The sequence below is a fragment of the Ceratotherium simum genome, chromosome 3 (assembly GCF_057802395.1).
Source record: "Ceratotherium simum simum isolate JZ-2026a chromosome 3, ASM5780239v1, whole genome shotgun sequence".
In the NCBI taxonomy this organism is placed as follows: Eukaryota; Metazoa; Chordata; class Mammalia; order Perissodactyla; family Rhinocerotidae; genus Ceratotherium; species Ceratotherium simum.
Genome location: NC_141902.1, coordinates 78,741,315 through 78,763,869, shown reverse-complemented (window position 1 = coordinate 78,763,869; position 22,555 = coordinate 78,741,315). Strand labels below are relative to the sequence as shown.

Sequence of the window (22,555 nt, the reverse complement as noted above, 5' to 3'; positions counted from 1 at the left end):
AGATGCTCATGGTGCATGAGCCTATTCTCTCTGTCTGAGACACACGTGAAAAACACAACAGCTTCCTTGTGATACCATGTCTATGAAGTCCTGGAACAAGCTAATCCAAACACTATTTTGTATAGATAAACACAAGTATGTGAAAAAAGTTTCAAAGAGAAAGAGAAGGAAATGATAGATGTAAAATTCAAGATTATGGTTGCACAAGCATCCAGGTAGAAAACCTATTTTCAGCCAAAGAGCTCAAATCAGGCAGGCCTTGGAGTTCTCTGCTGTAAGTGAAAGACCAGAAGGCACCACAAGGCAGGTGCTATTGTTGAGGGGACGGTGTGTGACTCGAGGTCTCGAGCTGCCCTTCTGCATGATGACAAGGGAGCCGTCAGGAAATCCGTGGTGGCACTGAGTGGCTGAAGACATGCTCAGATATGCAGGAGCCTCCAGGTTGTCAAACCTCGTCGGAAGAATAATTACTTCAGTGGTTTGAACTATAGAGTCAGCAGCTCAAGTTGGTGAAATCGTGGGATAAAAGAACTAATGTGGGGGACTGAAACTAGTTAAAATTCAAAGTATGAAAAAAGTTAATATCAAAAGAAACTGAATATAGTATAAAAAATATAATTATAGTTTGGGCCTAAAATTCCAGATTATGTTATTAACAAAGAATGAGAAGTGTGATGAGACGAAGGGAAGAAAGCATAATTGTGTTAAAACTCATGTTTACTTTGTAGGGGCTTTAACAGATGCTATTTACTCTTTTTTATTTTTTTGTGAGGAAGATCAGCCCTGAGCTAACATCCATGCTAATCCTCCTCTTTTTGCTGAGGAAGACCGGCTCTGAGCCAACATCCAGTGCTAATCCTTCTCCGTTTTTTTCCCCAAAGCCCCAGTAGATAGTTGCACGTCACAGTTGCACATCCTTCTAGTTGCTGTAAGTGGGACGCGGCCTCAGCATGGCCGGAGAAGCAATGCGTCGGTGCGCGCCCGGGATCCGAACCCAGGCCGCCAGTAGTGGAGCGCGCGCACCTAACCGCTAAGCCATGGGGCCAGCCCTGCTGTTTACTCTTGGGCCAGCCCTCGTGGTCCAGTGGTTAAGATTCAGTGCTCTCATCACCACAGCCCAGGTTCATTTCCAGTCAGGGACCCACATTAACCATCTGTCAGTTGTCATACTGTGGCGGCTGTGTGTTGCTGTGATGCTGAAAGCTATGTCACTGGTATTTCAAATACCAGCAGGGTTACCCATAGTGGACAGATTTCAGTGGAGCTTCCACACTAAGACAGACTGGGAAGAAGGACCTGGCCACCCATTTCCGAAAAAATTGGTCATGGAAACCTTGTGAATAGCAGCAGGGCATTGTCTGATATAGCGCTGGAAGGTGAGAGGATGGCACAAAAAGACTGGGCGGGGTTCTGCTCTGCGGTACACAGGGTCACCAGGAGTTGGAATCAACTCGACAGCACTAACAACGATTACTCTTGACTGAAAACTAGAGTTATATAGGTTAAAGAATGAACTGAAAATTTAAAGCTACCTAACAGAAATAAAGCTGTCTGTACATTCCTGATTACTAGGTACTGGAACAAATCAACTGTAAGGAGTTATTTTGGGGACAGTCTGGAAAATTTGAATAAGGATTGGGTTTTATATAATATTAAGATATTTCATTAATATTTAGTAATTTCCAAATGTATTGATGTCTTTGTGGTTATATAGAAAAATATCCTTATTTTTTAGATATGCATATTGAAAGATTTAGAGGTGAAATGTCACGATGTATGTAATTTATCTTAAAAAGCAAAGAAAAAGATATGAAGCAAATATGGCAAAATTGTTTATCAAGGGAGTGAGGGCAGGGAAACCCATTGTAGGGCTGTTGCCGTAGTTCAGGCGAGAGGTGACAGCGGAGTAGCCAAGTGTGGGGTGGAGGGAGGAGCTGGGGGGTGAGGTCTAGTGTGAGTTGGACAGTAGGATACACCTGCCTTGGAAGGGATTTGAGAGTGAGGTGGAGTCAGGGAGGGAAGTGGGGGTAACTCTGGATTTTTGAGAGGCACAGTTGTGGGAATGGTGGGCCTCTGACGGAGTAGGGAATGTCCCAGTTGGCCATGGGGGCATGATGGTGCAGTTGGCCATATTGAGTCAGACCTACTGATGAGGCATCCAGCAGGTTTCCACTAGGCCCGTGCATGTACACAAGGACCTGGAAGAAAGAGAGGTTGGGGGAAGGGGTTTAGATGCAAACTGAAGGTTGGAGGGCAGGAAGGAATAGCTCTCCCAGGATAGACCTTGTGTGAAGGGGAGGAGAAGGGATGGGGAGATTGGCAGGGGTGAGGGAGCTCCTGCTAAGGGGTGGCTGCAGGGGTTGTGGGGGGGCAGCCAAGGCAGCAGGGTGATCTGGAAAGGCAGGAGTGACACGATGAGGGCTGAAGGGGGTTCCCTGGACTCAGTGACCCAGAGGCTGCTGCTGACCCGGACATGGGAGTTCTGGAGGAAATGGATGCAGGGAAAGGGTGGTGGGACTGGCGAATGGAGATGGCTGTTACAGGGGAGCTGGCCCCTGCTGTCCTCTTGGGGAGGTCACTGCATCTGTCCAGGGCCACTTGGTCAGAGGGAGAGGTTCCGTTCATGCCACCAGTGTGGCACAAGTTGTCCAGGTCCCCTGGCCTCTGGGGGTCATAGAAGTGTCTAAACCCGTGGGTGGACATAGGCCATGAGTGAGGACCAGGGGCCTAGGTAGAATCCCAGTGTCCCAGTGTGAGTCACTTCAACTGGATGGTCATCAGCTGGGGTGGTCCTCACACCCATGGGATGGTCAGCAGCTCAAGATGCGCTCCTGGTGCCTTCTCACAGGAATGAAGTCCCCTGCCCTCTTCCTCCCCTGTCCTCCTGGCCCTCTGCCTCCTTCCAGGACCTCGCTATGTGTCAGAACAGAAGACTCATTCTGCACCCAAGTCTCTGTGTGTGGCCTGGGTGGCTGAGGAGGGCCAAGGCTGGTGTGGAGTTAGAGAGCAGAAGAGAGGGGCTCCCAAGCATGGCAGCATTGCGCCCAGGGAGGGAGGGCAGCCTCTGGGCCCCGCAGTGGCCAGGTCTGGACTGCAGAGGGCACTCTGAGGGACAAATGTGAACGTATGGGTATTCAGGGGGCCCTTCAGCTGGCTCCAGGGGCAGGAGTTCAGAGAAGGGAGTGTGCGTTGGGGCGAGATTAACTCAGAAGACACAGGATTCAGGAGCACAGCGTCTGGCTAGAGAACTGGATGGCCCTGGGAAAATCCAGGCAAAGGCACCTTTAAGCAGCAGTCCTAGATTTTGGAGTTGCATAAATAGTGTGTGGTTTATAATGTTAGAACAGTGGGCCTTTATTCATAATCATTTGGAAATGAAGGAGCACTTTGTCTACCAGACAGGTTCACTTCCTATTGTAATTCCAGTGGATTTAAAAGTTGATGTGGGTCTGTGAATTCACTTGCGTAATTATACTCTGATAGCTTTTCATTACACTTAATGCGATTTTAATGGAATTAATGTTCTGTATCAGCAAATACATTGTTTTTATTGTTGTGCAAAGAAGAGACTTCTAAAAGAACAGAATCAAAATGATTTGCAAAGGGTTTATGTAATATTTTTTTCCAAACTGGGCGATGTACCTGCCCACTTCATATATTCTTTCCCATGTTGGGTTGACAGAAGGAGGGGGCAGAAGGCTCTTGCATACATTTGGGTGCAGGTTGGAATTCATCTTTGAAACTTGCATTTATGTCGTAAATTCTTATTATTCTCCATCAAAGAGCAGCAGCCCACATGGAATTGTCCAGGGCCACCTGGCTGGCACCTCTCTGGGCAGACCAGGCCTCCATGTCCTCCCCTTCCCCCGCACCTTGTCAGTCAGCCTTAAACCCCCGTCAGAGTACTGGGATTCTGGTTCCCTGCCCCCCTTCTCAGCCCTGCAGCCATAAGTCTGCAGAGACCCTTGAAGTCTGTTCTGAAGCAAAGGGCCCTACAGTGCAAGCATTGGGGTTTGTCGGGCCTCATCCTCCTCCCCCACCTGTGGAAGGGAGCATTACAGGAAGTTGTCTACCACCTCTGTGGGTATGCCTCCCCCTTAGAAGGCAGATCCAGCTGTCGTTAGCTTGAGTTTTTTTTTTTTTATAATTTTATTTATTTATTTTTTTCCCCCCAAAGCCCCAGTAGATAGTTGTATGTCATAGCTGCACATCCTTCTAGTTGCTGTATGTGGAGAAGTTGTCTCCATGGCCAGAGAAGCGTTGCATCGGTGCGCGCCCAGGATCTGAACCTGGGCCACCAGCAGCGGAGCGTGCGTACTTAACCGCTAAGCCGCGGGGCCGGCCCCTAATAAAGTGTGTACTCTATTCTGTATAAAACATGGGAATAGAAAAGTGCAAGGAGGAAGTCAAAATCCCTCTCTCCAGAGAGAACCACAGGTGTCTTTGGGATTTGCTGGTTTATGTATTTGTGTGTTGGCATTTGTATTTATTTACTTGATATAAGGGAAATTACCCTCCAAACCACTTCGGAGCTTGCTTTTTCTTTTCTTCTTCTTTTTCTTTTATGCAGTGTGAATGTTTCCACATGGCATTAAATATTCTTCCATCATTTGGGCCGGCCCTGTGGCTTGGTGGTTAAGTGCGCGCGCTGCAATGCTGGTGGCCCGGGTTCGGATCCCGGGTGCACATCGAGGCACCGCTTCTCCGTCCATCCTGAGGCCGAGTCCCACATGCAGCGACTGGAGGGATGTGCAGCTGTGACATACAGCTATCTGCTGGGGCTTTGGGGGGAAAAAATAAAATAAATAAAATCTTTAAAAAAAAAAAAAAAAAAAATATTCTTCCATCATATGATTTAATGGCAGCAATTGGGAAAGACCCGACAAATATAAGCAGTTCGCTCTTGCTGAACACCCAGGTCTTTTCCCATTTTCAAAATTTTAAATAACACTTTGATTGATACTTGGAATTCTTAGAAGTGGAATTACAGGTTCAAATGGTATGTATAGTTTAAAATATTCATGACATAATACGTGCACAGATTAAGGATTAATATTACAGAAAGCTACACTTTTAAAAGCAAGTTTCAGGGCTGGCCCTGTGGTGTAGTGGTTGGGTTTGGCACACTCCACTTCGGCAGCCCAGGTTCGTGGGTTTGGACCTACACCACTTGTCAGCCATGCTGTGGCAGTGACCCACATACAAAATAGAGGAAGATTGGCACAGGTGTTAGCTCAGGGTGAATCTTCCTCAGCAGAGGAAAAAAAAAAAAAGCAAGTTTCCCTTCACCTCCTCGCTAATCCAGTTTCCCATTAAGTTTCATGTGTATCCTTCCAGAGAGAAACATTTATGTATGTACTAGCATCCATCCATTTCTTTTTGTTCATACACATGGGGGGATCATCTGTGCACACTGGACTATGTCTTGTTCGTCAGTTATTTATCTCTGAGATCGGCCCGCATCAGCATAAACACATCTACCTCAAATTTTAATGCATGTATTCACATTGTATGTAAGTATTGAAGTTTATTTAACTGCCCTTTATTGTTACCCAGTAGGTACAGGGTTTTGCAGTAAACATCCTTGTGTAAATGACTTGGTATACCTCTGGTAGTCTATCCATAGGCTAAATTCCTAGTAGTGAACTCATTCAGCATGAATATGTGCGCTTTCTATTTTGAGAGATTTATGAAATTGCCCCCAAGGAAGGCTACATCAATTTATACCAACACCAATAATGTTAGAGACGAACTTTTTTCCCTCTGTCCTTGCCAGCACTGGGTTTTATCAAACTTCACCAAAATGTTGGCAGTCTGATTGATAAAAAAATATTTATCTTGTTGTTTTGGCTTCTTTTCAAAAAACTGGAGTAGGTTTAAGCATCCCTTTATATGTTTATTGTCCATTAAAAATGTGAATATTCTATTCATAGTCCTTAGCCATTTTTTCTATTGAGTGGTTCCTTTTTCATTAATTTATGTGAACTCTTTGTAAATTAAGACAATCAACCTTTTGTCTATTGAATGTATTGTAAGTAATTTTCCCACTTGTAATTGGTCTTTGATTTTATGTTCTTTTTAAACCACAAATATGTTTGTTGGCTCCTGCCATGATAATGCTACATAAAGAAGCAACCCAAAACTCAGTGGTTGGCAAGAGCCAGCCTTTATATTCTCCTCTGGGTTTGCAGGTCAGCAGGGGCGGCCCCGCTTTGAGCTGGAGGCTTCGGTTGGGTTTGGGTCTGTGCCATGTGTCCATTCTAGGGTGGCCCTCTGGGCTGGGTTCTTCTTGTGGCCAGGAGCGGGAGCGCAGAGGGTGACAGGCAATATGAGATGTTGAGTGAGTGGCAACATGTGATGCCCCTGAGGCCTTGAGAGTGATGGCCGCCTGCACCCAGCGTGGCCAAGCAAATCCTACGGCCAAGCCCAACAGCGATGAGGACGGGTTCTCTACCCACTCTCTCGGGAGGCTTCCACATCACACGTCAAAGGCAGGGACTTGTACTTCTAATATGAGGAGGCTCTGGGATCAAGAGCAAAGATCCAGTCTACCACATACAGGTGTTTTTTTCTTTTAATGTAAACATTTAAAATTCGTTAATCTTTTCTTTTAGGACTCTTGATTCTGTGTCATGCCTCAAAACACTGAATTCTTTTCAAGGTTGCTTTAAAAAATGCTCTCAATTTCTTCTGGGATGTTCGTGTTTTAATTTATGTTTTACTCTTTGATTCCTCTGGAATTTATTTTGGTATAAAGAGTGAGGTAGAGGTTAAGTTTCATTTCTTTGCAAATGGCTAACCAGTTGTCCCAACACTTTTTATTGAATAGATTCTTTTCCCCTTTTTAGTATTTTAATTAGAATTACACAGAATTTATGCATTATTTGGACTTTCTATTAAAAAAAAGTGAACGGTTTTTTGCATCTAATAATGACGTCTTTTATGTTCTCAGTAGACATTTAAGATTTTCTTGGTATTGCTCTTGTTCATTTTGTATTAGTCTGTTTGTTCTAAGACATTCTATTTTTTTGCTTGCTGTTATAAATGGGATCTTTAATTTTATTCTCTTTTCTAACTAGTCTTTGCTTGCATGCATATAGGAAAGCCATGTTTTCTGTAGTTTATGAGTTTCTATTGTAACACTATAATGTAGGTGAGTCACTTAACTTCTTTGTGCTTTAATTTTATCATCTATGCAGTGGGGCACAAAAATCACACATGCCTTTTAGAGTTGTCAGGATACAAAGAGTTAAAGTATAAAACCTTAGTAGGTGTCTGGCATGCAGTCGGTGCTCAATAAATGTAATGACTCATAATATTTTAATATATTGATTTTCTAACCAGATGGTTTACTGAGTTCTCTTATGGTTTCTTATTCTTTTCCATCAATTCCCTTGGGTTTTATAGTTAGATAAGCATATCATTTTCAAGTAGTAATAATTTTTCCCCCTCTTTCCCATATTTATAACTTTTCTTTCTTTTTCTTGTTTAATTTCATTAGCTAGGTGTATTAGTTTTCTATTGCTGTATAACAAATTACCATAAGCATAGTGGCTTGAAACAGCACAGATTTGTTATCACACAGTTTCCGTGGGTCAGGAGTCTGGAACATATGAGTTGGGTCCTCTGCTCAGGGTCTGAAGGCTGAAATCAAGGTGAGGCCAGATGCATCCTCATCCAGAGGCTTGACAAGGGAAAGATCCACGTCCACACTCCCTCAGGTTGTTGGCGGGATTCATTCTTGTGGTTGTATGACCGAGGTCCCTCTTTTTTTTCGAGCTGTCAGCTGGAGAAGCTGTCAGCTTGTAGAGGCCCTCTTGCAACATGGCAGCTTACTTCTTCAAGGCGAGCAGCAGAACCTCCCTCGTGCTTCAAATCTTTGACTTCAGGAAGGGCCCAGATCCAAAAGGCTTGCCTGATGAGGTCAGGCTTGCCCAGGAGGATCTTCCTTTTGATCAACTCGATAACAAACTTATTTGGGACCTGAGTATAGCTGCAAAAGCCTTTCACCTTGTCATATAGTGTAACCTAACCATGGGACTGAAATCCATGATATTCACAATCCCACCCACACTCAAGGGGAGGGGATTCTATAGGATGAGTATGCCAGGTGGTGGAGATCTTGAGGACCATCTCATAATTCTGCATACCCCACTAATATTTTCAGAATAAATTTAAATATAAGTGGTGGTTGTGGGCATCTTTATCTTGTCCTATTAAGCAAAGAATTCTTTTTTCATAAAAAAATGGAGATTGAATTTTATCAAATGCCTTATATGCATCTACTGAATGATCATATTTTCATTTTTGTCATATTAACATGATTAATTTTATTACTATATTTCTTCTTACTGAACCATCTTTTCATTCCTGACGTGAACCCATTTGCCTTGCTCTTTATTCTTCTAAATGTACTACTGAATTCTATTTTATTTAAAAATTATGTACCTCTGTTTATAAGTAGAATTGGTCTGTTTTCTATTCTTGTAATATTTTACAGTCTTGTAATTGTTATGCTGACCTTTGTAAAAAGATGTTGGAACATTTCCTTGTTTTTTCCATTGTGCTCAGAAAAAATATAAATAGTGTCAGACATCTCTGTACTTTGAAGCTTTTGAAGAATTTGCTTGCAGCTGTTTGACCACTTTCCCAATTTCTTGGTGTTTATAGGTACCTTTAGGTTTTTTCTTTTGGGGGGAATCAATTATAGTATTTTATATTTTCCTTGAAAATCATCTATGACATCCTGGTTGTTATAGACTGAATATTTGTGTCCCCCTAAAATTCACATGTCAAATCCTAATCCCCAATGTGATGGTATTTGGAAGTGGGACCTCCAGGGGGGTGATTAGGTCATGAGGGTGGAGCCCTTATGAGACTTCAGAGAGCTCCCCTGCCCCTTCCACCATGTGAGGACACAGCAAAAAGATGACTGTCTATAAACCAGGAAGTGGGTCCTCGCCAGACCCTGAATCTGCTGGCACCCTGACCTTGGAAAAAGGACATGCTCCTTGAGGCATTACAGGTCTCTAAGGTCCACCTTCCCACCCCCAAACAAACAAATAGACAAATACACGATGAACCAAGGCCAGACGACAGGTGGCTGGAGTCTGAGTGGCAGGGAGCAGGGTCAGAGCAATGCATGGCTGGAGCAGGCAGTTGCTCTGAGTATGAGTGCCCACTGCACAGTGAGGTGGGGTAGGGAGGGCTCAGCCTGAGATTGCCACACTTGAGCAGTGAGCTGAGGCCCTTGGAGATCACATCCTGGGTGCTCCCTGGTTACTGGCAGAAGTACACCTCTCTTAGAGAAAATTTCTTCATTTTGAGTTCAGAGAACCTCACTGATTAAGATCAAGCAAGGCATTCACAACAAAAGACTTCCAAGCATGCAAGTATCAAAGAAAGCCAGGTGCAATAAGTGAGAGTCAATGGAAACAACAATGACAGATTTAGATACATTCCTTCCACCAGACATCTTGGACTCTAGAACATCTGTATATGAAATATTTAAAGTAATTATGGACAGAATCATAAAGAGGAGCATGCAACAAGAAACTGTCTGAAACAAACTGTCGTATTTGGGGAAAGATAAAAGTAGAACTTCTAAATACATGAAATATAACCATTAAAATTTTCTAAACAAATGCAAATGTTTGACAGCTGATTAAACATAGTGCAGGGAAAACTAGTCGTCTGGAAGATATACCTAAAGAAATTATTCAGAATTAAATACTGAATGACACAGGTATGGAATATGTGAAAGAAGAGCTAAGAGATTTGGAGGATGGAAAATGAAGGATCAGCATGTGGCTATTGGAGTCCCTGACAGAGAGAATGTAGGAGAGACAATATTTGAAGAGATATTGGCTAAAAATTTGCAGAACTAATGAAAAATAAGTTCACAGATTCAGAAGCACAGTACATTCCAGAGAGCTTAAATAAAAAGAAATCCACTCCTAGACATATCATGCTAAAACTTCAGAACACCAAAGGTAAGGAGACAATCTTAAATGTCTTGAAAGAGTGAGGAGAGCATCACCCCTCAAGGAACAACAGTTACAAGGACAGCCAACCTCTTGATGGTAACAGTGGAAGCCAGAAGACAGTGGAAGGATATCTTCAAACTGTTGAGAGAACAAACTGTCGACTTAGAATTGTGTGTCCAGCAAAACTACTTTTCAAGCATGAAGATGAAGTAAGACATTTACAGATAGACAAAAAGTTGGGAGTTTACCGCTAAAAGATCTGCACTAAAGGAACTTCTAAATCAGGGTTCATAACTTTTGGCATGGCAGTCTAGTGAAGTCTTGTGGAGCCCCTCTCAGAATAAGGTTTTTAAATGCATGAAATAAAATATATAGGATTACAAAGGAAACCACTTGTTATAGAATATTTTAAAATCAAAATATTTTAAAAATATGTTCTAATAATATATGTGCTACTTTATTAACTCATTAAATAACAGAATCCAGTGGCAGGTCTAGTAACTATCCTAATTTCAGAGTAAACAGCCCTGGCAGAAGGCTGTATCTTATAGGGCAGAGCCAGGACAAATGAGTTTGGTACCAAGCATCTATGAGCTAATTTGCATCAAGGAAAGACACACCACAGGAAAACAGACTGTGGTGTATTTCAACTTTGATTATTTTTTGACTCATTAGTTATTTAGAATATGTATAAACAGTTTACATAAATTTTTTTTCACGGGGCTATCTTTGTCATCGCTTTATAGTTTTGCTACTGTACGATGAGCAAATGAAAGCTGTAGAGTTATTTTTCTGTCATGGAGGAAGTTGGTTGAAAAGGAAAGTTGGTTATGGATGTTCTGAGTTAGAGCATTGGTGCGTGGAGACAGTTAGAACCACAGGCTGGAAGTGAACGGTTGGGAGAGGGGAATGGTGATTGGGAAATTGTTCTGAGGGAAGGAGGCAGAAGCCATGCATGGGCTGGTTGCGAAGATGTGTATGTTTCCCAGACTGGAGGTGAGATGGACATAGAAGACTGAGGCTTGCATACCAGAGTGAGCCCAGCCATGTGGCCCCAGGGAGACCCAGACAAAGAAAACCATGCTGAAAGAAAAGAAAATGGAAGTGGGATAAAGGGGGAGGGTCAGCCACTCCATGAAACTGAAGGAAGAATTTTGTGTAGCATAGGTCTGCGGTCTGAAAGGCTTTGAAAGACAGGGGTCCATAGACTTTTTCATTCTGGGCAGCTCAAAATATTATTCGCTCCATTTTTGCAACAACAATTCTTTCTCCAGACGTGTTATGAACACTGGCTTCTTAGTGGTGAATTGGTGCCTTTGTAGCTATTGGCCACGCCTGCCATATGTTTGTGAAATAATTGAATTGGCTTTCAAGTCTGCATTCTAGGACTTGCTTCACTACCTGAAATGTTGCAGTACCATTTGCCTTTGAACCACATTTGAAGATCTGAAGAAAATTCTTGATTTTAGGCAGTGAAAGGACTTTTCGGTCACAGAGAACAAGATTTAAAGAGCTCATTTGTTCCAAGCCTCTGTGTCCAGGCAGCAGTACCAATCAAACAGGAAGGCCTTTTGCTCTAAAGATGCCATTACTTCCTGGTGGTCTGTTATCCCTTACATTGCTCTCAACAGCAGGAAGTTCTTTCTCATTTCTAATTTTATCTCTCGCCTCTATTTAGGCTGAGTGAGGAAGTAGAGAAAAGTGTGGGTTGGCTTCCTTCTAACAACTCGCAGGTGCTTGAAAAGTTAAGCCTCTTCTCTCTGAGCAATATCATGCCTTTCACATTCTTTTTTGGCTTTTCTTTCACAGCTACTTAATTATATGTTACTCTTCTCTGACCCTCTTCAATTTCTTCATATTCTTTGTAAACTGTGGACCTTGAATAACGATACTGGCAAATTACATGGGACAAAGGTTTCATGAGATGTGGTAATTTCACGGCTAACTAGGTTCGTGACCCTGTTCCTCACAGGAGTGGTACAAAATAAACCTGCAGAATTACTGAGATGGCAGAACATGCAGCATAATCCTTGCTGGTAGCTAGAATTGAGCAAAAAAATAATTCAAACTAAGACCTGATCATTTCAGAGCAGGGAGGTGCTCCACTCCCCTTGGTTGCTCAGTGGACTAGAGCAGGCATCCTCAGGGAGGAGGCACTGTGGCATCTGGGCTTTGGAAGTCTCCTTCAATCCATTCTGATGTGGCCCTCCCTTGTAAGAGCTGGTGCCGGCATTTCTATATCGGAGGGGCAGGGAAGTTTGCTCTTTCTGGGGAGACGTGGGCAGGGAGTGGATATTTGGGAACAATAATTCAGTATCCCACTCTGGATGTATCGGTGTATAAGTAAGCTCGGGCTGCCATAACAACATATCATAGCCTGGGTAGCTTAAACAACAGAAATTAATTTTCTCACAGTTCTGGAGGCTGGGAGTCTGAGATCAGGATGCTACCATGGTCAGGTTCTGGGGAAGGCCCTCTTCCTGGCTTGGAGGCTGCCAACTTCTCACTGTGTCTTCACATGGTATGTGCATGTGTGTGGGGAGAGAGAGAAAGAGAGAGAGATCGATCTTTCTCTTTCTCTTCCTATAAGGCCACCATCCCATCCTGAGGGCCCCACCTTCACAACCTAACCTACCCCTAATTATCTCTTAAAGGTCCTATCTCCAAATACCATCACATTGAGGGTTAGGGCTTCAACAAACAAACTTTGGGAAGACACAAACATTCAGTCCATAACATTTTGTTTTCTATTGCCACACAGCAAATTACCACAAACTTTATAGCTTAACACAGCACCCGTTTATTGTCTCACAGTTTTCATGGGTCAGGAGTCTGGACATGGCTTAGCAGGGTCACCTGGCCAGGGTGTCACAAGACTTCAGTCAAGGTGTTGCTGGGGCAGCATCATTTCTAGATGATGTCACTGGAGAGGACCACGGGAGCAATAGTCCATCCATTCATACTCAAGGGGAAGGCATTATACAAGGCCACGGGTCATCGGGGATCATCTTAGAACTTGCATGCCACACTGAGTTTGATGGTTTTATTCTTTTCCTTTTTATAGGGGAATTGGATCCATTCCCAATTATAGGTATTAATGATATTCAGGAATATAAATTGTCTTCAAGAAGCAAATCATCCATGTTTGTTGTAAGTAAAATTATTTGAGGGGATTTGTGGAATGATAGCTTTATGATGAAGGTAGGAAAAGCCAAGAATTCTTACTGTAGCCTAAGATAAGTGATATTAACTTCCTATGTGTTTAGAAGTGCCTGCTCTTTGGAGGTTTGCAGGTTTCCAATAAAATCCCTGTTACAAGTGACTGGGTCATTGTAGCCTTTTGAAAGTTTTGTAAACTTCAGCTTAGAGGAGATCAAGAAGTTCTGTGTGAGCTCATTAAAGAAGCCTTGAGAGGTCTGGTGGCATTTTAGGGCTTTAGTGGGACCATGTACTCTTGAATTCATAGGCCCCTCATGAATGAAGAGGTGTTGGGCTACATCTTGAAGAATAGGTAAAATTTCACATGGTGGAAATGGAAATTAGAAGGCTGACTATAAATGGACATTTTCTGGAAGATATTCCTTCTCATCCTCTATCTAGTTGGAGCGAGGCTGGTGTTGGCGTGATGGGAAAACAGAGGACACTCTTCAGAAGTCACATCCTAGGGAGATGGCAGGGTCAGAGCCAGGGCCCCCAGAACTTGGCCATCAGTCTGAGCACAGAGAAAGGAGTGGGGGCTGAGGCAGGGAGCCAGGAGGGTTGGGGTGACAGGAAGGGAGTGCTGAGACATCAAGGCAGGTGGGAGTGGAGGGGAGACAGCCTGCAGGAGTTCCAGGGCTTGTGTGTGACAAGTGCAGTGGCTTTTGTGCAGGTTCACTTAAGGTGCCCAGAGTGGCCTGGACACTAGTGGAGGGTCACTTAGGGAGTTGTTGGTGGGAAATTGGGGACCAAATTTTCGTCAGTCTGGATAGTCAGCCAGGGAGATGAGATCCATCCGGTGGAGGTGTCCTGGATGTCTTCAGTGGAGCAGGCAGAGGTGAGTGAGCAAATGAGCCCTGTCATCCAAGAAGATAAAACAGGAGAGGGCAGGCGGAGGGGATAGAGAGAAACAAACAAATGGAGAGATATCGAAAGGAACTTACCCGGCTTCACAACTGACTGGCCCACTGAAGTGTATGATGAGCTCAGAAAGTGATGGCATTATTAGCAGAAATTTTGAATTCACCAAAAGAAGAAAGTTTGGAGGCAGAGAAATGAGTTCAGGGTTTGAAATGTCGAGCATGAGGTGATGATGAGAGTCCTAGCAGCATATCCTTATGAGAAATGGCAATCTGATTCTAAAATGACTTGGGGGGAATTGTTTATCCATTGAGGAGGAAGAATCCGGCGCCAGGGAGTGTGTTTTGATAGATCGAGTGTTGAGTATAGAAGGGAAGAGAGAGGTTTTGGAGGCATTCAGGGAGAAGTAATGAGACTTGGCCTCAGAGAAACATGAGAGAACAGTCGTCAAGGATTTCTGTAAGGGTTGGGGCTGGAATACAAGGAGAAGGGAGCAGGCTAGGCAGTATCATGAAGAGAGGAGATTTGGGAGATGGGAAAATGGTTGTAAATAGTATTTGTCAACATTGACTGTGTTTGTAAGATGTATGTGCACTGAAGAAAGAATATATATGTGAACATGCTTGGGAGCAGAGCCCTGGTGAGCTCTCTTTGGTTAATGTTTTTGTTTGTTTATTTTTTTGTGAATAAGGTTCAAAAGTCTTTCATATAAAGTACTGGTCCTGATCTTTTTGGAAATCTGCCTGAGACTAGCATGGTGCTGGGTGTGGTAGAGCTGTTGGGTCTAAGACTTGGTCCTGCCCACTGTGGAAGTGTTGGAGGGTGAACTGGGGTCTGTCCCTAAGGGGACCTCGTGGGTCTGTTTAGTAGCGTGCTCTCCTCCCAGGTCTGGGATCAGTCCTATTGGCGTCCCAGGGCAAATGCAGCCCAATCCCTCCAGCCCAGTCCCCAGCTGCCTGGCCCGTGCCCACAGTGAAAAGTCGGGGTGCTTTATCTTCGCAGGAGACCTCAAGTGAAAATGCCAGGACCTTACTTATAATAGGCCTCCCGGAATATTTCCCTGTTGAAGGGGGAGCCACAGCCTCCTTCTCCTCACTGTGTCTGGTGGGATTTGGGGGGTGAGGGAGAGGGGATCATCTTCAGGATTTGGGCTCGAATGACCAGCAGGAGAGGTGTCATTGTGGAAGGCAGAGATGACGAGACAGAGGCTGGGTCAGGGAGGTAGAGACCGCAGGTACATTTTCACACATGCTGAGGTAGAGAGTGACACAGGAGCGGTACCCAGTGGACAGTGTGATACAGTGGTCAGGGGAGAGCTCTGGGCTGCGGGAGGCGTTAGTGTGTGGTTAGAGGAGCATGAATGGTGGATCTCTAATGGAGCCACGGGGTAGAGGAGACAAAAGGCTGAGAAGGGTGTCTTGGGAAGTGAGAAGTGGAGTGGGGGAGGAAGGAGGACCTGAGGGAGCGGAGAACAAGGGCAGCCAGAGAAGTGAGGACATCAAGGGAGCAACACAGAGCCTAGGGGAGAGGGAGCCTGAGGCAGGAAGACTAGCTCAGCCCCCCAGTTGTCAAGGTGGTGACTGCCCTTGTCTGTTGCATTTGGCCACCACTCTGCTGGCCTTGGGAAGAAGAATGTCTGTGGGGCAGTGGGGGCTGAAGCCAGATTGTAGTGGGTGTGGAGTGGCTGTGTCTCCATGGACACAAGAGACTGGGAGTGGGGGATCAGCGGCCAGCGTCTGCCTCAGGGAGCATGGGCTTGGCAGGCAGCCAGAGAGAAAGGGAGGTCAGGAGCTGAGGGGTGGCTCTCCTGAGAGAGAGGACACACAGGTATTCATGTGATAAGGACAACGGGAGGAGCCAGGGGAGATGGATGGCCGCTGGAAGAGGTCCTGGAAGGGACAGGCTTGGGAGACCTGAGACAAGGGGAGGGGCTGGCTGGGGCTGGCCCAAGAAAGGAGTGGACAGCTCAGAGTCAGTGTATTGCAAGTTAGGGAGCCTCATCAGTGACCCCTAGCGCTTCCTCAGTGAGGTGGGAAGCTGTGCTGAGAGAGCAGGGAAGGGCCCTTGCAGGGCCTGGAAGGATAGAGGGGTCTGCTGGGTCCGCCCAGAAGAGCCCACACATAGAAGGCAGGTGGCCGGTGACATGCCAGTGGGGGTAGCTCCGCCTTTCCAGAAAGTGTGTTTTCAATCCTCCCTGTGATTTTTCAATCACACAGCCGAATAACTTACAGGACCAGAGTGGAGTTAGCCCCTGTGGAGGTTCTTTCAGAAAGTGCATTTGCTTTTGGGCCCACCCATGCGGACAATAAGTAACCTCTCAGGGGTGCCTGGTGGCCTGACAGGCTAGATGTGTCTCTCAGAGTGGCTGCAGGCTGTGAACGTCTGGATGGACAGTACATCTCATTGCAGCCCCTCTTGTGTATGTGTGCTGTATTCTAGAAGTTGTCCTTCTTCAGGTGGGAACAGTCGCTACTGTTTTGATTGTTGATTAAAGGTTCCGAAGCCTCTCACCTTCCTGCACCCTTTGTCCTTCCAGGTGCTGCTGTCAGGACTCATTGGTGTCGTCTCCTGGAAAAGGCCTCTCTCCCTCGTGGTAAGTCACACCTGGCCTCATGGTGGCCTTGGAGCAGGGCTCCGCCTGCAGACGAGTGAGTGCTTCTAAGGTGATGGCAGAGAATCCTGGCTTCTTTGCAGAAAGTGGGATACAGACCTTTATAAAAATGTCACCTCTCAATGCAGGTGGGCTCGTCAGTAAGGACCCTGCGCATCTTGCCTGCTCCACTTCTGAGAGTGCCCCTCGGGTGTTTGTCTAAGATGCTCGGTGCCATCCTCTTTGTTTGTTTTGTCTGGGTGCCCTCCTATACACCATGAACAAAGACATTTTAATAAGTGTAGATGTAAGTGCTTTCTGCAGATGTGTAAACACGTTCATACATATACATGTGCTTATGTAGGACCACACAAACAGGATGTATTTTATCAGAGTTCAAGAAATGTTAGCTTTCTGTGTGTTTTGGAGACTGTGAAACTCTGTGAGGGTAGAAGGAGGATATTTCTTGGAGCAGAAGAATGAAGGATGGGACGCCACTTGAACCCTTTCTCACATTGCTGCTGCTTCGTGCGGGGAGGGGCGTGCTGCCTGGGAGATGGAGAGAGGATGATGGTTTTTCTCTCCGAAAAGTACCCCAAGCAAATTTGTGTTTATTGATTTGTATGCATGTTCTTATCAGCGTATGCATTAATATATTTATGTGTCTGTGTCAGGACTAGAGGAAGAGGTTTTCTGGGTTTTGATGGATAATGAAAAAGACGGTGTGGCTTTTTTCTTCTTTTGTAGTAATCAATTATTTAAAGTCTCTTCTTTAAGTGATTAGACTTGGAGATAATGACATGTACTAAATATTAATGGAAATAGAAAAAAACCCCACAAATCTATCTGTTGTAAACACCTCCTCCTTTATGAGTAACCACGATATCCTGAAAAGGTATCGGGAAGGGAATCATGGTATAAATTCAGTGGGGCCTCCTCTTCTACAATATATCGAGAAATTTCCTTTAAAAATGTTTTTATATTAAAATTTTCAAATATGCACAAAAGTAGAGAGACTAGTATAATAAACCCTGGTGTATCCTCATCCATCATCAACAAATATCAGTGTTGGCTCATCTTGTTTCATCCAAGCCCCTTGCTGGATTATTTTAAAGCAAATCCCAGCTAGCGTATCAAGAAGCTGACTCTTTTGTGTAGAGGGAAATGGCAGCAGACACATCGGCTGTGGGGCCTGACGTCTTTGGCTGTGCTGTGGAATGGCTTTTGGGTTCCCTTCAGGGATTCGAGACAGCTTGCTCCATACCTTCTCACCTGCTCCCATGGTGCAAACAGAGTAAGCCCTCTCATGCTGGCCACCAAACAAAGGAAAAGCCCGCCCTCCTTCGGGTGGGTGTGTGGGGCAAGAGAGGAATAGCGTCCATCACCCAGCCCACCCTTCACACCTGCCCCCAGCCCCGGCCCCAGGATGGAGATTCTCATAGGATGGGCATTTTACCACAAAGGATGCATGTGTTTATAGCTGATGAGGAGTCAGGACTCCTTGTGGAGGTGTCCCAGGTGTGTCCTGGGGAAGCCAGAGCAGTAGGGTGGGGTCTCAGCCTTCACCCTTGGAGGAGGGACATAGCACCAGCTGGAGCTGCTACAGCAGAGCTTTCAAACTGCCTGTTCACCAGCTGTGTGGACAAGCTGCTCTACAGGAAGCAGTCAGTGTTACCTCCCATTGATTTATTCCCTCCCAAGCTCCAGGTAGAAGAGAAAGGGTTCGCCTAGCTTGACTGCCTACTTTCCTTACTTAGCGAGGTAAGGGGGTTGGTTGGGTAACACTAGCTGCTGTAACAAACCTCACACTTTCATGGCTTAACACAACGCAAGTTTGCTTCTTGCTCCCATCCAGGGTGGGCATTGCAGGCAGAGGGCCGCTCCCCTGTACAGGTGCATCAGTGACCCTGGTTGCTTCCATCTTGGGCCCTACAATTCCCTAGGCCTGTGGAGTCCTCTGCATTTCAGTGAAAGGGGAAAGAGAGAGGAGAAGGAACACTTGCTTCTTAATTTCCTTGACCTGAAAGTGACACTTACTGCCTGCATGTCAAACCATTGGGGAGAGCTTGTCACAGGGCCCAGCCCGTCTAGTTGGGAAGGAAGCTAGAAAAGGTAGTCCCTCCCTGGACACGTGCTTCCCAGAGGAGGCTCCATGCTGTGGAGGGGAGGGGAGGAATTTTGGTGGGTGGTTGGTTGTCTCTACTGTAAGAACATTCTTCTGTCTGTCCTTGACCAGGACAATACAATCTTTTGAGTCATTAGCCAAAACTCGCTCTCTGAACCATGAGCATTGATGTGGCTTTAGCATCAGCTTTATTTAATGGGAGTAAAAACATTCACAATAATAATAAATGGGAGGAAAATCCATAATATACAGATATATCAGGTTTTCCAAAGAAACATAACCATAGTGTGTGTACACACACACACACACTCTGTCTAGAGAGACAGAGAGAGAGAGAGAGAGAGAGAGAAAGAGAGAGAGAGAATTCCTCTCCTTGGGGGAGGTCAGTCTTTTTTCTCTTAAAGCCTTCAACTGCTTGGATGAGGCCCACCCACATTGTGGAGGGTAATCTGCTTTACTCAAAGTCTACTGATTTAAATGTTAATCACATCTAAAAAATACCTTCTCATCAACATCTAAACTAATGTTTAATGAATGTTTGGGTACCATGGCCTAGCCAAGTTGACACATAAAAGTAACCATCACAACAAAGTTCTAGAAATATGACCAAAAATGTTCTATTCAGAATAATACCAACAAAAACTATAAATAATGATAGTAACTATTCATTGCATATGATCTGTGTGCCCTTATACTCACAACAGTGCTGGCAAGAGTAGGTTTTCCTATTTACAAGAGAAGGGAAGTTCCCCAGGCCTGTAAGTAATGAGCTATGACTCAAACCCAAAGCTTTCTGAGTCCCAAAGCCTCCTTTTCTCCGACCGACTGCAGTCCATGCAGACATGATCTTCTCTGCCCCACAGCTCTTCTCTAGTTACGTATCACTTGACTTATGCTCCTTGAAGCTCATCATCTTACTCCCTAAACTTGTCCCTCTTCTGGTATTTTCTGTCTTGGTTGGTGACATGATCTCCCATTCAACTTAGAAATTGGGGAGTCACTCTTACGTCCTTCTCCTCCCTCGCCTTTTATACCATCCACAAGTTCTTTCATTTTACTAATTTTATATTTATCCAATCAGCATTCTCTTCTCTACTGCTTGAGTCACCTGATCCAGGTCAGACTCTTGCCTTCCCTCCCAGGATGCTGAAGTGGCCTCCTGACAGATCTTTGTGTCCAGAATTTGGTTCTCTCAAATCCAGTCTCCACACACACGGATGGAGCAATCAGTGTCTGAAGCGTTAATAGGACTATGTTACTGTCCTTCTGTAGGCCCGTCAGTGGCTCCCCAGGGCCTAGAAAACAGAATTGAGGTTCCTGGATGACGTAGGAGGCCTCATGGTGCAGGCCTTCCTCCCTGCCCAGCCTCAGCCCAAGACCTGGACTCTTTGGGGTTCCTGGCATGTTGCTCCCCCTCTGAAACATCCTCCCAAATTCCTCTTTCCTCTGCCCTTGCCCTTTCACCTCATTAAGGCTCATGTGTCACTCCTTCCTGGAAGTCTTCTCTTTCCCCCAAGCCGGGGTGGGTTCTCCTCCTCCAAGCTCTGCGTCCAACCCGTCGTCCCGTGTTCCACATCGTGTCGAGACCACCCTCGCACTGCAGTTAATAGTGAGTATGTGTGGGCACTTACTGTGTGCTAATCCCTTTGCTAAGCACTTTATTGAGATTTTCTGAGCTTATGCACACAGCAGCCCTGTGAGAAAGGTACTGTTTTTGTCCCTATTTTCACAGCTAGAATGGCTTGAAGTCTTGATTTAAATAATTGTTTTATCCCAAGCTCCTGCTTCTATCCCCTACCCTAATATGTTTCCATCTTCCTGGGGTTATAAAACTGAAGATGCCACTGTGAATATTCCGGTTCATTGCCAAGAGGACACACTGCCCTCCCCCCAGTAACGACCACCAGAGTGAGTTGCCCTCCCTGAAGGGAGGGTGTCTTGTCCCTCGGGGTAGTTGGAAGAGGCAGTGTTGGGCCCCACTGCTCCAGGGCCTGCACAGCCATGCCCGAGCCCTGCAGGGGTCGGCTGGTGAGGACAGGAAGGAGTGGGCCAACATGATGGTGGGGTTTTTGGTGCTATCTTTGTTCTGTTGGCAATATCATTCCTCCGGAAGGCTGGCGGGCATGGGCCTGTCATAACCTCTGCCGCATCTTCTTTCTTTTCATCACTCTGATCCTATAAGACAGACAGAGTGAGATGAGAGAGAGGGTGTAAACCTGTCTCCCAGAGTGACTGATGTTCTAGAGTGTAGCCTCTGTTAGGGAAGAGGAAGAGAGAGGGAGGGGGCAGCAGGCTGTCTGACAAGGACGGGGAAGGAGACCACCCCTTCCAGGCTGGTGAATGTGATGCGAGAGGGAGAAAGACGAGGAAAATACTGTGACTTTTTTGCCATGGTATTTTCTAAGAGCCTTTCCTATGTGAAAACTAGTGATAGCTATGTCAGTGAAGAATATGTACTTTCACATTACTGTGGTCTTTTTTTAATGTGTGCTAGGTGTCTCCTGCGATTGAGATAATTGTCTTCCTTACGTTAAACTATAAAAGGTTCTGTGTTATGCTGGATGCCAATTAGGAATCAGATTATATAGCTCTGATGAGATAATTTTTTGAAAGATTCAGCAAAACATCTTGTGATTGCTTATGTATCGATAATGGGGACAGTCTCACACATGTCACAGGTAGCATAATTTTTTTAAAAAACGTGAGTGAAGTAGTACTGAGCCAGCCACTAGATTATCTGCAATAACTAATGCTATTGGGAAACTAATAACCATGGGGTTGAAAACATTTTTTTAGAATTTATTTTTATAGATAAATTACAGTTTTTTTAAGCAAAGTAAATCTATTTTAAAAAGCACTAATCTGTAGGAATATGAGTACCATTTAGATCCAGTTGTGTATTTAGTACTGTTTGCATTTTATGTGATAGTGTTTGAGGAGTCTGACTTTTTGGTTTGGTCAGATAGTGGTTTACTTTTATTGCTAAGTTTTATCAACCCCATTAGGAATGTGTATCAGTCAGGGTTCAGTCAGAAAAGAGAACCTCTAGGAACCAACACCAAACATCTTTTCTGATGGCTCCTTTGGCCCCACTGTGCGTTACAGTAACCACCCCCACCTGGTCGTTGGTGATTACGTGCTGCCACTTGCCCCTGCCACTCTGGGATCCCATCATCCTCACTGCTTTATGGTTCCCAGTTCAGTGGCAGCAGTTCCCACTGTAATTTCTGACCTACGGAGAAGAGTCACCGCAGAGCTCTTCAAGGATCCCGGGGCTCCCCTCACAGATTTATTTCACAGTTGTGGTGAAATGTGTGATCTCTGGCTCCTCCGGGATGGGCGAGGAGGTCGTACATGATCCATATCATTGCAGTCTCCCGCAGCCTTTAGATCCCTTCCTCTGTGGTATACCAAGAAAATCTGGCATTTCAACTTTGCTTAGTGTAGCCCACCTTTGGGTTCATATTTCAGACGACCAAACTGTTCCAGTCCTTCCTAACTCCTCCAGCTAAAATATTGAATGCCATAATCTCTGCTTAATGAACCCCTGGCAATAAATCTGTCCTGATTCAACTGTATGTTCCTTCGACCTTGATCTTCCACCATTAATGGTAAGCCCTAAGATTGCCTAGCCTCCAGCTGTGAGAAGGTTTCCAGGCTGCAGCACAGGTGGGGGCAACCTGGGCAGAGCCTAGCATATTCCTTGAGTTAAGGAGACCAAGTGAGGGTCTGGGGATTTCAAGGTGAATAGAGTTTACAGGACAAAGTGCCAGAGAGGAAAGACTTACACAGAGA

At 45.1% G+C, this 22,555-nt stretch overlaps 1 protein-coding gene across 3 annotated transcripts in view; it reads left to right on the top strand.

The window, feature by feature from the left end:
* ENTREP2 (endosomal transmembrane epsin interactor 2) overlaps nt 1-22,555 on the top strand; it is a 447,469-nt gene that overhangs the window by 186,046 nt on the left and 238,868 nt on the right. For all 3 annotated transcript variants that reach the window (XM_004432010.3, XM_087428833.1, XM_087428834.1), the window contains exon 2: nt 16,582-16,638. In XM_004432010.3, the coding sequence (XP_004432067.2) occupies nt 16,582-16,638 (57 nt within the window). The remainder of the gene's footprint in view (nt 1-16,581; nt 16,639-22,555) is intronic.